The sequence below is a fragment of the Microcaecilia unicolor genome, chromosome 6 (genome assembly GCF_901765095.1).
Source record: "Microcaecilia unicolor chromosome 6, aMicUni1.1, whole genome shotgun sequence".
NCBI classification, from domain to species: Eukaryota; Metazoa; Chordata; class Amphibia; order Gymnophiona; family Siphonopidae; genus Microcaecilia; species Microcaecilia unicolor.
Genome location: NC_044036.1, coordinates 181,032,731 through 181,047,200, shown reverse-complemented (window position 1 = coordinate 181,047,200; position 14,470 = coordinate 181,032,731). Strand labels below are relative to the sequence as shown.

The window sequence follows — 14,470 nt, the reverse complement described above, 5'->3', positions numbered from 1 at the left end:
GCCACTAGTTGGCATTGCTGATAGGTGGGATAGCAAGTACCTAATAAACGTGAAACTTACTATGATACCTGATAATATCTACTCATGAGAAATCTTTTAAACCATTCAAGTACCATCGCACCTATCCCAAAATAATCCAGTAAAGTACATGTAGACATTATACCAATGATGACAGATTGAAAATTCCTCCCTTTATGTTGAATATAATGTCTGTATAGGGGACAAGATTGGGCTCTGATGATGGTCAGCACAGCAGTGTCCTAACTTAGAATCCCAATGGTAGGATTGAATAGATGAGATGTGTTTTAAAAATCTTTGAATATTACTCTCTGGAGGAATTAAATAAAGAAGCACTATGTGGGACCTCAGTGATTTTTTTTTTTTATATTTATAAAGATCAATTCTTTCACCTCCTCTTTTATATCATGACCTTGTCACAAGTCAGTGATGTGTGTAGTAACTGAATTATCTAAACTGTTTTGCTCGTTTATTCTTTTGTCACGCTGATAGCTTTAATCCTCCCTCCTGTGTCCTTACCAAACAGAAGTTACACTTCTGCCTGAGTCCTTACACAGCTCACTGCACACTGTCTGCAGCTGCTAAGCTTCTACTTCATGGTCCTTAGGTATATTAGTGGTATTCTTTCCAAAACTCAAGCCTCAGACTGGAGGATGTTTCAATAAATAAAGCTATACTTCAAACTTTAAATCTTCAGTCGTGATATCTAATGGCATAGACAGTGGCAGACTCTCACAGGATTCCTTCATGTAGTGCTTGGTTTAGGACATCCTTGATAATGGCTGGGCCTGAGTGGGCAGAGCTCCCGAGAGGGGAGTCAGGAGGGGCAAAATTCCCCGGGCTTGACCTTGGCCCAGAGCCGGCATGCTTCTGTATGCCTGCTTCCGGGTCTATCTTAAAGAATGACACTGGAGCAAGTAATCCACGGGAAAACCATGGGAACAGCAGAAAATTTTAAAGTTTTACTGTGGCTGCAAACAGAGGTCATTTCCGCACCCCATGGGAGCGGTAATAACCCTTGCACCTGCGGTAAAATGGACACCTACATTTTTACTGTCCGTTCTCATTTTCAAGTTGTTGCTAGTCGGCTGCTCGTTCCGCCTCCTCCCAGGCTGCAGTGTACTATAGGGTGCAGGCACGCATGCAACACATGCCCACCATACACGACATCACCACTAGGAGAGGACCCCTGATTGGCCTTCCTCTGTTTCATTCCCATTAGCGCAGGAGTAGGAGACACAGTACCCAGGTGGCTCAGCAACTGCAAGCAAGGACTCAAGTCAGTCCAGGCCTGGGGCGCCTCTCTTTTGTTGGCGTGTGCACAGGGGATGGCCGAGACCTCGTTTCTCTGCCTCAAAGACCCCAGTCAGATACAGCATTCGCTGCCAGCCTGCCACCTCTTCCTCCTCCTTCCCAAATCCTCAATACCTAAGCCAGTGAGGGAAGAATTTTCAATGGGTTCAGTGAGGAGTCTGCGGCAAGTAAAGGAAAGACTTCCTGAAAGGCAGATAATGGAAATATATATTTTTGAACACAGGGCCCATAATTGAGAACAGAGGTCTAAATAAAATGGTATCTTGGATTATTACTGCATTGCAGTGATTTGGCAATCCAGCTTCAGATGGCTAATATATTAATTTCTCTTTAGTGAAAATGCTGTCATGTAATACCTTTTATACTGCCTCAGGTATCAACCCTTGGCCACTTTAGGGTCCTCCTGACTCCTGAGAAACATGCATGTGCTACTGTCTTGGAAACTTCTGATTTAGGAATCACTTATTTCCAGAACGGCATTCAGAACCCTATAATAAGATTTTATATCTGCTAAAATGTTTCTGTTCAGCAGTGTTGCAGTGTATAACTCCATCCTAATGACTGGATGAGAGAAAAGAATTAAATGTGTTTGCAGTTGTAGATGAATGATTAGAAAAATTAGTGCTCATTATTGCTTGCTATGTGAATTCCATCATTGTTTCATTATTGCCAGTCCAATATTACTACATATTAAGGGCATTTGTTTTAATTTGTTTATTCAGTTCTTATATGCACACTAGTAAAAAAGGCCTGTTTCTGAATCAAAAATTCTGAAAAGATAAAAGCTGCAAAACCAGGACTCTTTCCCAAATGGGACAACAGGCCCTAAGATAAAGACTTTCTGCTAATGCCTTGGGAAACCTTTGTTCCTTACAAATATGTAACCCTTGATTCCCAAATGAGAGAGGATGACAGGAATCGCTGCTTCTTCCTAGAGTGATGATCAGCTGCAGAAATAAGGGACCTGGTTCCCTGACATCTGAGTCAGTTGTCTGTTCTAAGGTGTGCAAGGGATTCTTTTGATTGGTAATATTTATTTTGTTTCATTGGTTGGTAGTTTGTATTCAGCTTCTTTTTTTATCGTTGTATCTGATTCTTTTTTTATTCCATTTTCAAACCACAGAATGTTTTGGAATGGAAGTTGTAAAAACAGTGGTGGACCAACACATCCATAATGCCATGCTGGATGCAGTATGATCACAGCAACACATCACATTTTCATTTTCATTTCAAATGAAAATAAATCTCTGCTCTGTACCTTTGGGGAAAATTCCTCCTCCAAAAAAGACTTTTGCAGAGGAGAGGAGATGATCACTGCAATATATTGTCCTTTTCATACCACTGTTTATCATTTCCTAGTTCTGGAAAATTTGAGTGGTCTCTTTACTAAACCATACAAATAAACTATTTAGCATATCCAGTGACTTGGCAGCAACAATAACAAGTGGAGGAGTGGCCTTGTGGTCAGAGCACTGGTCTTGACATCCAGAGGTACCTGGTTGAAATCCCACTGCTATTCCTTGTGATCTTGGGCAAATCACTGAACTCTCCATTACCTCAGGTACAAGCTTAGATTGTGAGCCCAACAGGGAAATACCTATGGTGTACCTGGATATAACTCACCTTGAACTACTACTAAACAAAGGTTTGAGCAAAATCCAAATAAATAAACAATAGGCCTAATTTTATCACCAAGTCACTTAAATGAGAAGTCCAAAATGGCCCTTGTTTGTCTATTTTATAAAGTCAACATAAGCACTTATGTTTCTTTACAAGATAGGTCTCCAGAACTAGCCCCAACAACGCAAAAATGCCAATACACAAGGGGGGGGATGTCTTTTACTAAGCTGTGATACCATTTTTAGCTCATGGTAGAAATCAGCTGGTGGTTAACACCGAGGTGTCTCAGCATTTACTGCCAGCTGATTTCTACCACAAGCTAAAAATGCTACCACAGCTTAGTAAAAAAAAACAACACACATTTACCTGCTCCAAAGCAGGTATGAATGTGTCTGTATGCAAATCTCAGCTCTGCCTAAACTGTGCCCTCAGGAATGCCTACACACGGTGCATGTGTAAGTCTGAGACATCTGGTTGGTACTCACAGTTATACACACATATATACTGCCAACTCCAGACTTCGCGCCTTCTGTCTCGCTGCACCCTACGCCTGGAATAAACTTCCTGAGCCCCTACGTCTTACCCCATCCTTGGCCACCTTTAAATCTAGACTGAAAGCCCACCTCTTTAACTTTGCTTTTGACTCGTAACCACTCGCCTCCACCTACCCTCCTCTCCTCCTTCCTGTACACATTAATTGATTTGATTTGCTTACTTTATTTTTTGTCTATTAGATTGTAAGCTCTTTGAGCAGGGACTATCTTCTATGTTTGTGCAGCGTTGCGTACGCCTTGTAGCGCTATAGAAATGCTAAATAGTAGTAGTAGTAGTAGTAATATAACACTGTGTTGTTTTATAAAAATGCTTTTTCCACATGTAAAACTTGTTTTACACATGGAAAAACCTTTATAAAACTATTAGATTGGAAGAGTCCTATGTCCATTTTCGTAAACTTTTGAAAACATATCTGTTTCAGAATACGTTCGATAATAATCTGGGATGAAAGGGGAAAAACAGAACGAATATGTAGTAACTAAAAATATGCTTGATTATATTGTTGGTTATGAATGGTTGTCCATTGTTGATATATCTTTTAGTATGGATGTTTTAGTTTGCTGTGCTGCTCTATCAAATTAATGGATTTCCTATATGTTTTTTTAATGTAATATTTTATTATAAGGTGTACACCGTTCTGTTTTGTGAATGCAATGAGAAACAGTATAGTAAATAAATAAACGATAATTAGCCCGACTAAGTTAAAGGAGGGTGCTATAACTTGGTTGAGCCCTTCCAGAAAAAGTGCTTCTGAGAATTAGCAATGGAATATGGGGGGGGGGGGGGGGTGAGGAAGTTTTAGGTTTGGGGGAAGGTGATTGGACGGAGTAGGAGTAGAGAAGTTGAAATGGGAAAGGAGCTGAAGGCAGTAGTCAGCTGAAGAGAGGAGAGTCTTGTGAAATTTTCTATTTAAATTGATTATTAAAATTGCCCACCCATCTACTACGAAGGTTTTGGATGGTTAGAGAGTTTTAGGGTCTTGTATTGTAGATTTTGTCGCAGCTTAAGAGTTTGTGACAGAAGTTAGAAGAGGTGAGCTGTGATTGTTAGAAGTGTAGGTGGTAGGTGTTGTGCTTTTAGGTTACAAGAAAGGGGAATTGAAAAATAATTTAAATTATTTTCAGTCTTGCGTTACCACAGGCTGTGAAGAGATGAGTTATGTGTTGAATATATGGACTAGTATGACACCGTCTGGTCCTATTCAGTTATTTATGTTCATTTATTCTTAAAAGTTTTATTTATAAGAACAAAGCTGAGGCCAAGATTTGCCACCTAATAGTTGTCATCTGAGTTATTGTGATTCATTTATGCTTTGTGATTTATGTTCTGAATGGGGAAGGTGCAAATGCCTAAGTTAATGGCTCCCAATATGTCCTATGTGCAAAGACACATTGCACTGGGTCCTTGGATAAGAATTTATTTAATTGGATTTAGCTCATACCTTCTTCAGTAGTAGCTCAAGGTGAGTTAGTATATTTCCATTGTGTGGCTAATCCTACTAGAATCTCAATATATAATTCAATTGTTAACAAGCCAAATATAAACCGTATATATTCTGCTACCCCTGGGAGGAATAGCCTAGATACACATATCTTTTATCTCTGTTCTGCATGGCATAAGAAGCATTCTTGGTGCATGTGGGGCAGGGTATGGTAGCAGGATTAAATTCTAAGTAAGTAGATAGTTCTAAGTAATTTGCGGAGGCTCAGCGAGCCCATGCTTGCATGTTTGCATTTGTGCAAAGGGAGTCATGATGCAGGTATCATGGCATTCATCTTTGTTATATTAAGTATTGCTTTTCACATGCTATCAACAGCATCTTTTTGAGTTTAGAAGGTGTTAAGAGACAACATGGGAAAGTGGACTGAATTTACAATAAGGTGCCTAACTGGCCATATGTATTCAAAACCTTTCGGCCTGCACAAACCGACTCACAGTCAAAGATTTTGCATTGGTTCTGTATTCCAAATAATGGAAAATAGGAGGACAATCTGTGGAAGCAACTTTCCTATGTCTGCTGGTTTTATGTCATCTCTTAAACCCTGTTATTCCCTTTCTTGACTCCTTCAGGTTCTTTTCTTCAAACCCACCTTGACTCATCTTCATCTTTCCGGCTTCTGTTTCAGATTTACTGGCCTCCTGCACCTGGGCAAAGGAATGAATGTTTCCTCAATGGAAAGGACCCCACAGTAAGTCTTAGCAAACCACTGACTGAGCTCTACTGTTGATCGCAGCACAGGGGTGGAGGTGCCTTAGCTGTGACACGATAATAATGTGTGGGTATACAAGCTATAAAACCTCTGCTATAGGCCCTCCTCATGGTATGTTGTTCTGTGTCCTGTTCAGTTTAGCATTGGAGGTATTGTGGGAAGCCTGTGGTGGATGCAGAGGGATGTGGGGGCCATATGGCAGTAGGGGTTAAAATGCATGCTTAAAAAGTGGAGAGCCATGTGTGAAAAACACAGTCACTCAATGGGAGAGCTGGCCCCAATAGGTATATTCCCTTTTATAGGGTCACTGTGCAGAAGAATACACATAATTTTTTATTTAAGAATTTGTAGCCCAATATGTATACTATGTTCTTGGTGGGAAACGTATTATACTATTTAATAACAAACAAAACAGACAAATCATTGCAAGTGATATGACAAAAAAAAACATCATTCCATCAGGCCTTTAAATTCTTGTTCAGATAAAAAGAGCTTTACTGATGTCTTAAAAGTGCACATACTTTTTAGTTCACATAATTGTAGTGGCAAACTGTTCCATAACTTTGGGCCTACAGTGTAGAATATGATGGATCTGTGCACATCTAGCCTAATAGTATGGAATTATGGCACATCCAACAAGTCATTCTGGGGCCCTTTTACAAAGCAATAGTATCTTGTATTTAATCCTCTATTGGGGAGCCAATGAAGCTGAAACAAAACAAGCAAAATGTGCTCAAATCTGCTTTTTCCATTAATAATCCTAGCAACTGCGTTCAGAGCTATTTATAATGCCTTAATCATCTGTTGAAGAAGACCTAATAACAGGCCATTGCAATAGTCAAAGTGAGGAGTAATTAGACCGAGTTCTGTCTGTTTAATGCTACCCTTTTCCTGCAAATGTGTATACTGTATGAATTCTGGGGTTGATGTTCAAAGATTTTGCCTGGTTAAATTAGGAAATTAACTGGAGCAGAGAATTGTGATTTCCATATTATCTTGAAATAGGAATAACTCTCAAAAGCTCATCAAAGATACATTAGGTTAGTCTAATAAAACAGTCTCACTTACAGCTTGGTTGTTGTCCCTTACTCCCACCTATCCAAGTGGACTAACCCAGCAATCACAGTTCTTTGCACAAGATGGAAGATCCCACATACAGCTGGGATAAAGAGAAAATAACTCTTGAATGCTTGTCAGAGATGCCTTTTTATTGGACTAACTCAGGCGTTCCCAGCTCAGTCCTCAGGACACATCCGACCAGTCAGGTTTCCAGGATACCCTCAATGAATAGGCGTGAAATAGATCTATATACAATGAAGGCAGTGCATGCAAATCTCTCTCATAAATATTCATTGTGGGTATCCTGAAAACCTGACTGGCTGGGGTGCCTTCCAGGACCAGGTTTGGGAATCACTGAACTAGACTATTTACTGTTTCTATTTCCTGCCCCACTCATTGCTAAAATATTATGTTTGAGTACTGTAAGGCACATGAACATATTTAGCACACGACTTTGCACTAATTTTTCAAGAGAAAGTAATGTAAAGATCTGCTCCAAAAGTGACCGTGTAAAACTGCTATTTCATGTGGGTGGTCGAGCAACATGACCATGTGCATCATGGGAATGGTCAAAACTCTTTGTTCAAAAACTGGGCCACTTGACAGAACAGATATTCTCTATCTCTAGCATGTTTTTATCAGACTTTTTTCAAATAAAGTCCGTCATTTCCTTTTCATATGACTCACGTCAGCACTTTGTGCCAAGTGGGTGCAGAATGTGTCCTGTCCCACATTCCTTTTTTTTTTTTCCCCTAGTAATGATTTCCAGCACAAATACCTATTTGGTCAAAAAGAAAAAACTCTCAATTTAAAATAATCATAGGACTGTGGAAAGAAACCTCTCACACTGCCTTCTCTTCTGTGGCAGCCCCTGCAGGACTAATTACTCCCAGGAGTCTGTGTCAGTCAGTTAGACCTACAAATGTTTGCTTTGCAATCTATGGCCAAAAGCTCCCAGCTCTGTGCAGCTCTTTCGTTTCCCAACTGGGTTGTTATTCTAGAGATTTTTTGAAGTGACTTCCACAAAATAAAAATAAACTGCAAAAAGCAATTAGAAGCAAAGCAGGGTGACAGACCTCTCAGCCGCTTTAGTAGGTCAATTTCTTTGGAGTAAGAGAAGGAGCAGGGAGCCCCTTCTGGAGCACAGCTGTTTTCTTTGCTTTTATTATGCAATCAAAAATCTGTGTTTTTATTCTGTTTGCAGTTAGTTAGACCTGTGAATATGATACAGTTAAACTGGTCTAATCTGGACTCCATACTTAGCTTTCTTTGCCAAGTGTAGCTCTGATGATAAAGGTTGCAGTGCAAAAATGAAACCTTTGGGCTTTCTGGGTGCAAGGGGTGTAAGTGGTCTATGATGCCCATTCCATTGATATTGGATGGAGAGAGGAGACTGAGGGGTCCTTTTACTAAAGTGCGCTGAAAAATGGCTTGCGGTAGTGTAGGTGCGGGTTTTGGGCATGCGCCAATCCATTTTTCAGCGCACCTATGAAAAAGGCCTTTTTTTAAAAAAGTTTGCCGAAAATGGACGTGCAGCAAAATCAAAATTGCCGTGCCTCAATTTTGGGTCTGCGACCTTACCGCCAGCCATTGACCTAGCGGTAAAATCTCACACAGTAACCGGGTGGTAATGACCTACGCGCATAAATGCCACTTGGCGCAGGTCCGATATGCGCGTCCAAAAAAAAATGATTTTTCGGCCGCACATATCAGATCCGCGCCAAAAATTAAATTACCTCAAGAGCCACGTGGTAGCCGGGCGGAAACTCCATTTTGGCACGAGTTGGGTGTGTGTAGACGCTTACACAGCTTAGTAAAAGGGGCCCCTGAGAGATGGATAGATTAATAGGTTTAGTTATTAGTAGCATATTTAATACAAATTTAAGAAAATATTTTTTGACCAATACTCAATTTACTGCCAAAGGATGTGCTCAAGGCTAGTGGTATAGATGATTTAAAAAAGATGTGGGCAAGTTGCTGAAGAACAGCTGCATTAGCAGATAGGCAGTGGAATAGAGTGGGCCGCTGGCACCATGGCCCTATCAATATTTTGTCCAATAGAGCATCAGCATCAGCAACTAGAGAGCTTGGGGGCTGGAGATTGGTTTGTTTGACCTCTCCAACCAAAAAAAGGGTTCTGCTGTTTCTACATTAGCAGCAGGAACAATAGAACTGATATACTGAGTCAGACCAAAGGTCCATCAAGACCAGTATCCTGTTTCCAACAGTAGGTAATCCAGGTGACATGTATAGGCAGGATCCCAGAACGCTGCAAGATTGCATGATGCTTACCGCCCAGGGATAAGCAGCAACTTTCCTCAAGTCCATATGGTTAGACTTAGGGATCACTACTTTTTCTACTGGGAATGAGCAAGAAGAAATAGATCTCCTCATTGGAATATGCCAAATACAACCAAGTGACCTGGTTATGTCCTGTTACATTCATAGAACTGAAACAGAACTTTACCTCCATGCCTCCAGGGGGGTAAGATCAGGGCTAAATCTACCTCACAGTGACAATGATGGTCAGTGGGATAGTAGGGCATTTTGGATGAGTGGTTAGGAACAAATGAGAGCTCAGAAACTGATATGGGTGCTCCAACATTTTACTGATGACTCAAGGAAAACAAATACTGCTTTGAAGTAGTCTTTTTTTTCCCCTGAGGTTGTACAGCATTAAATAAGCACTGTATAGTCATACATCTTATATCCCTTCCAATAATTACCAATCTTTTTGAGGTCAGGGGATTCCTGGATACTGGACAAACCCGTAACAGAAAATTCACAGAGCTCTTCTCTCTGGGATTCTCACCCATACAGACTCTCTCCATATGGGAATCTTTCCTCCACTATACCTTGTCCTGTAGTTCAACTCCTGGTTGGTACTTTTCTCTCTTCCTTTGGCTTATAGCTTATGCACCCAAGTTTATTTCTTATTTCAGCAGTCAGGCAGAAAGGTGAGTAAAACCTCTGACTTTCACATGCATTTTACACAAGATGTTAACAAACTCCTGAGAGGCTTCACACTGGACACATATACTAAGTCTAAAAACTGAGCCCTAAGCGCACACTTCTGCTCTTAGAAGCAGGCAACAAACACAGAGTGGCATAAAATATGAGTGAATTGTGTGGGGCATGGGGCAGTGCAATGAGGTTATCAGTAATCTGGGAGGAGAGTGAGATCTGGGGGTCAGTAAGAAAGGGGGAGGGACAAGATTTGGGGCGCTGGGCTGTGTAATCTTTGTGTCTAATCCTGATTTTGAACTTTAATCACAAAGCAGTGTGAAATGTATAGTCCCTGATTCTATCCACTGAAATGCATGCTGTAGGTCCCATAATGCATCATGACAGGCTTAACAGAAAGCCAGGACTGCTCTCCCTCTTGGAACTGGGTAATTTGGCAGCTCTGCAGGTAGACAGGAGTTCAGGCCACAAGTGCCACAAGCAGGCCAGGTTTTCAGGATATCCCTAATGAATATGCATAAAATAGATTTGCATACAATGGAGTTAGAATCCATGTCTGAACTCCTGCATCCCTGCCCTAGGGATCTCTGGTTTATATAAAAGCAGGCAGAACTATTGGAGCCAACCCAGCAGGGGATGGTGTAACAGAATGGTATAAACATGGTATCAGAGATGCAAAGTCACATGCATTAGGCATGTGAAACATGCATTTGGCTGTCCTCACACACTCACATGCCAAGCACCCCTCTTCACACACATTCAGGAATATGCCCTCTGCGGTCCAGCATCTCTCCCCTTCTTAAAACTTAGAAGTTAACTGGCAGTGGTAGTGATTCACACCTGCTTCTTAGGGCCAACCCCACAGGCTTCCCTCTGATGCACCTTCCTGTTTCCAGTGGAGTGAGATGCATCAGAGGGAAGGCTCCAGGGTGGGATTCAAGCAGTGGGTGTGAATCACTGCCACTTCTGGTGACCTGTAGAAGTAAATTCAACTTTTAAGGTAGATCAGAGAAGGTTTGAGAGAGAGGAAGAGATGCTGGACCACGGGCAGGGGTGGAGAGTAGAGAGAAAGATACTGCACAGGATTGGGGGGAAGGGGAGAAATGGGGAGTGGAGGAGAAGGGAAAGGGAGATGTCAGTCTACAAGGATGTGGGAAGTAGAAAAGAATAGAGCGAGGGAAGAGATGCTGGGCTACAATGGTGGAGGGAGGGAGAGGAAGGCAAGATGCTGGAAATGGTGGAACCATGTGGCAGAAGCCATGGGGGATTTTCAAGGAGATGAGTGAGAGAAGAATAGTGACTACAGAGGGAAGAAATGTGGTGATGGATAAAAGACAGAAGGGTATAGGAGACTGGGGAAGGAGTGGAATAGGAAATGGGAGAGCAAGGGAGTGACAGGAGATGAGAAGTTGATAGGTAGGTGAAAAGTAAAAAGAATGAGGACTTGAGGGTAAGGATGATATTTAAGTGGATAGAGGCAGAAAAGAAAGTAAGGGAGGAAAGATATAAAAGGGAAAGATTAATATGTCAGAAACCAATGTAATGAGGAAACGGAACAAGACAGGATGAGAAAGACCAGTGCAAAAGTCAGAAGCACTCAGCTATTTGCAGTGCAACAGGGACTCAGAACTAAACACAGGCTCTTTTCTTGTCTAATTCCTTTGTCCCATTCATTGGTGAGAATTGGAACCAGGCCTTCAAGCTGCAGCCTCTCCCAAACCACCTCACAAGGGAGACAAACAAGATATGCTTCTTGTTCTTTCCCTCTCCTCCTCAAGCACTCCCAAGAATAAAACTGACTCAGTTCCAAACTTCCATTGTGGATACACTGATCATCCCTCTGGATCCTACCACTGTTGCCACTTCTGTGGGGGAGTACCATAGCAAATGGTCTAGTCCCTCTTGAATCAGTCGAGTATGGTGTTATGAATGTGTAAACATGTAGTGCTACGTCATTAGGTTATGCCTTCTGCTCTCTCTGCTTTTAGAAAGTAAGGGTTTTCTCTGCTTATACCATACTGTCTTAATTGCCATTGCTGTTTTAGTCACCATCATCTGCTACACAAAGGCATTCCATGCTTCCATCACCCTTTCCAAAGTGCATGTGCCAACCTAGACTTTCAAAAATAGTTCTGCAATGTGTGTGTTTTATGCATACAGACTATAAGCTGCTATTAATGAGATCCTTTCACCTTACAATAGTTTTAGACTTCAGTGCCAGGCAAAATAGTAGAAACTATTATAAACAATAAAATTATGGAACACGTAGACAAACATGGTTTAATGGGACAGTCAGCATGAGTTCAGCCAAGGGAAGTCTTGCCTCACCAATTTGCTTCATTTCTTTGAAGGCTTGAATACACATGTGGATAAAGTTGAGCCGGTTGATGTAGTATATCTAGATTTTCAGAAAGCATTTGACAAAGTTCCTCATGAGAGACTCCTGAGAAAATTAAAAAGTCATGGGATAGGAGGCAATGTCCTTTTGTGGATTAAGAATTGGTATTTGGACAGAAAACAGAGGGTATTACATGATGACAGCAGATAAAGACCAGTATGGTCCATCCAGTCTGCCCAACAAGATAAATTCATTACATATGGTATGAAGTGATAGATCATACCATATGTAATGAATTTATATTGTTGGGCAGACTGGATGGACCATACTGGTCTTTATCTGCTGTCATCATGTAATACCCTCTGTTTTCTGTCCAATTACCAATTCTGATTTATCTTTGCCATAAGTACATAAGTATTGCCATACTGGGAAAGACCAAAGGTCCATAGAGCCCAGCATCCTGTTTCCAACAGTGGCCAATCCAGGTCACAAATAACCGGAAAGATCCCAAAAATGTACAAAACATTTTATACTGCTTATCCCAGAAATAGTGGATTTCCCCCAAGTCCATTTAATAACGGTCTATGGACTTTTCCTTTAGGAAGCCGTCCAAACCTTTAAACTCCGCTAAGCTAACCGCCTTTACCACATTCTCTGGCAACGAATTCCAGAGTTTAATTACATGTTGAGTGAAGAAACTTTTCTCTGATTTGTTTTAAATTTACTACATTGTAGCTTCATCTCATGCCCCCTAGTCCTAGTATTTTTGGAAAGCGTGAACAGATGCTTCACATCTACCAGTTCAACTCCACTCATTATTTTATAGACCTCTATCATATCTCCCCTCAGCCGCCTTTTCTCCAAGCTGAAGAGCCCTAGCCTCTTTAGCCTTTCCTCATAGGAAAGTCATCCCATCCCCTTTATCATTTTCGTCGCCCTTCTCTGCACCTTAGCCGCAGCAGCACACTGGGCAGAAGGTTTCAACGTATCATCAACGACGACACCTAGATCCCTTTCTTGGTCTGTGACTCCTAACGTGGAACCTTTCATGACATAGCTATAATTCCGGTTCCTCTTTCCCACATGCATCACTTTGCACTTGCTCACATTATGTTACGTCTGTGCTCAACTCGCCCTCTGGTGGCCAGAACCGGTGGTTGCTATGGACTATCACCCGTTCCAGACTTTAGCTGAGTCCAGTCCGGATCTTCCAGGCTGCCGGATTTGTCTGTCTTGTTTGAACCTGCTCAGCTCCCGTAGTGGCCTGGTGATTGCTGCATCTGAGCCTCAGTTGCTGCTGGGCTCATTAGCCATTTGGAATCTCTCTGCCTTTGCCTTTGCATCTTCTAAGGCCCTGGTATGTTGGTGCTTGCTGCACTTCAGCCTGAGTTTGTTTCCTTGTTCTAGTTGCTTGCCTGTAGTTCTTGCCTGTTTCTAGTTAGTCTATATTTAATTTAGGGTTTGCTTGTTTCTTAGCCTTGCTCCTTGTTTGTAGTTCTGTGTGTAGTGCTTAGGTTTCTGTGTTGTCTGTCTTTTGTGGCTGCTTGCAGCTTCCAGTTTCTGTCCCCTAGCTGGGTTGTCTTGTCTGTGAGTCCCGGCCCAGTTTCCTGCCTTGCTGCCCATGTTTAGTCCTTTTCCCTCTGACCCTCAGTCCCTGTTCTGCCTAGCTGTTGTCCAGTCCTGCCTTGCCCAGTAAGTCCTGCCGGCCACCTGCAGCCAGGAGCTCAACTCCGGGTGAAAAGTGGCCAAGTGCAGGTGAAGTTTAAGGGTACCTGCTCTGCTCTAGTCCTGCTTGTTTGCCTCTGCTGCAACTCCAGTCCGGGGTCCAGGCCTGTTCTGCCTAGTCTCCGATGTGGGGTGGTTTTGCCTGCCACTGCCGCTCCTCGGCAGTGGCCCAAGGGCTCACAATCCTAGTTCCTGTTTTGAAAACGTGACACATTAAACGTCATCTGCCATTTAGATGCCCAGTCTCCCAGTCTCGTAAGGTCCGCTTGTAATTTTTCACAATCCTCCCGTGATTTAACGACTTTGAATAACTTTGTGTCATCAGCAAATTTAATTACCTCACTAGTTACTCCCATCTCTAGGTCATTTATAAATATGTTAAAAAGCAGCGGTCCCAGCACAGAGCCCTGGGGAACCCCACTAACTACCCTTCTCCATTGAGAATACTGACTATTTAACCCTACTCTGTTTTCTATCTTTTAACCAGTTTTTAATCCACAATAGAACACTACCTCCTATCTCATGACTCTCCAATTTCCTCTGGAGTCTTTCATGAGGTACTTTGTCAAACGCCTTCTGAAAATCCAGATACACAATATCAACCAGCTTCCCTTTATCCACATGTTTGTTCACCCCTTCAAAGAAATGTAGTAGATTGGTGAGGCAA

At 41.9% G+C, this 14,470-nt stretch overlaps 1 protein-coding gene across 1 annotated transcript in view; it reads left to right on the top strand.

Annotated features, from left to right (window-relative positions):
- The window catches only part of SEMA3G (semaphorin 3G), a 260,655-nt gene that overhangs the window by 164,602 nt on the left and 81,583 nt on the right, over positions 1–14,470 (top strand). Inside the window, exon 3 of the mRNA XM_030205931.1 lies at positions 5,634–5,696. Within this exon, the coding sequence (XP_030061791.1) occupies positions 5,634–5,696 (63 nt within the window). The remainder of the gene's footprint in view (positions 1–5,633; positions 5,697–14,470) is intronic.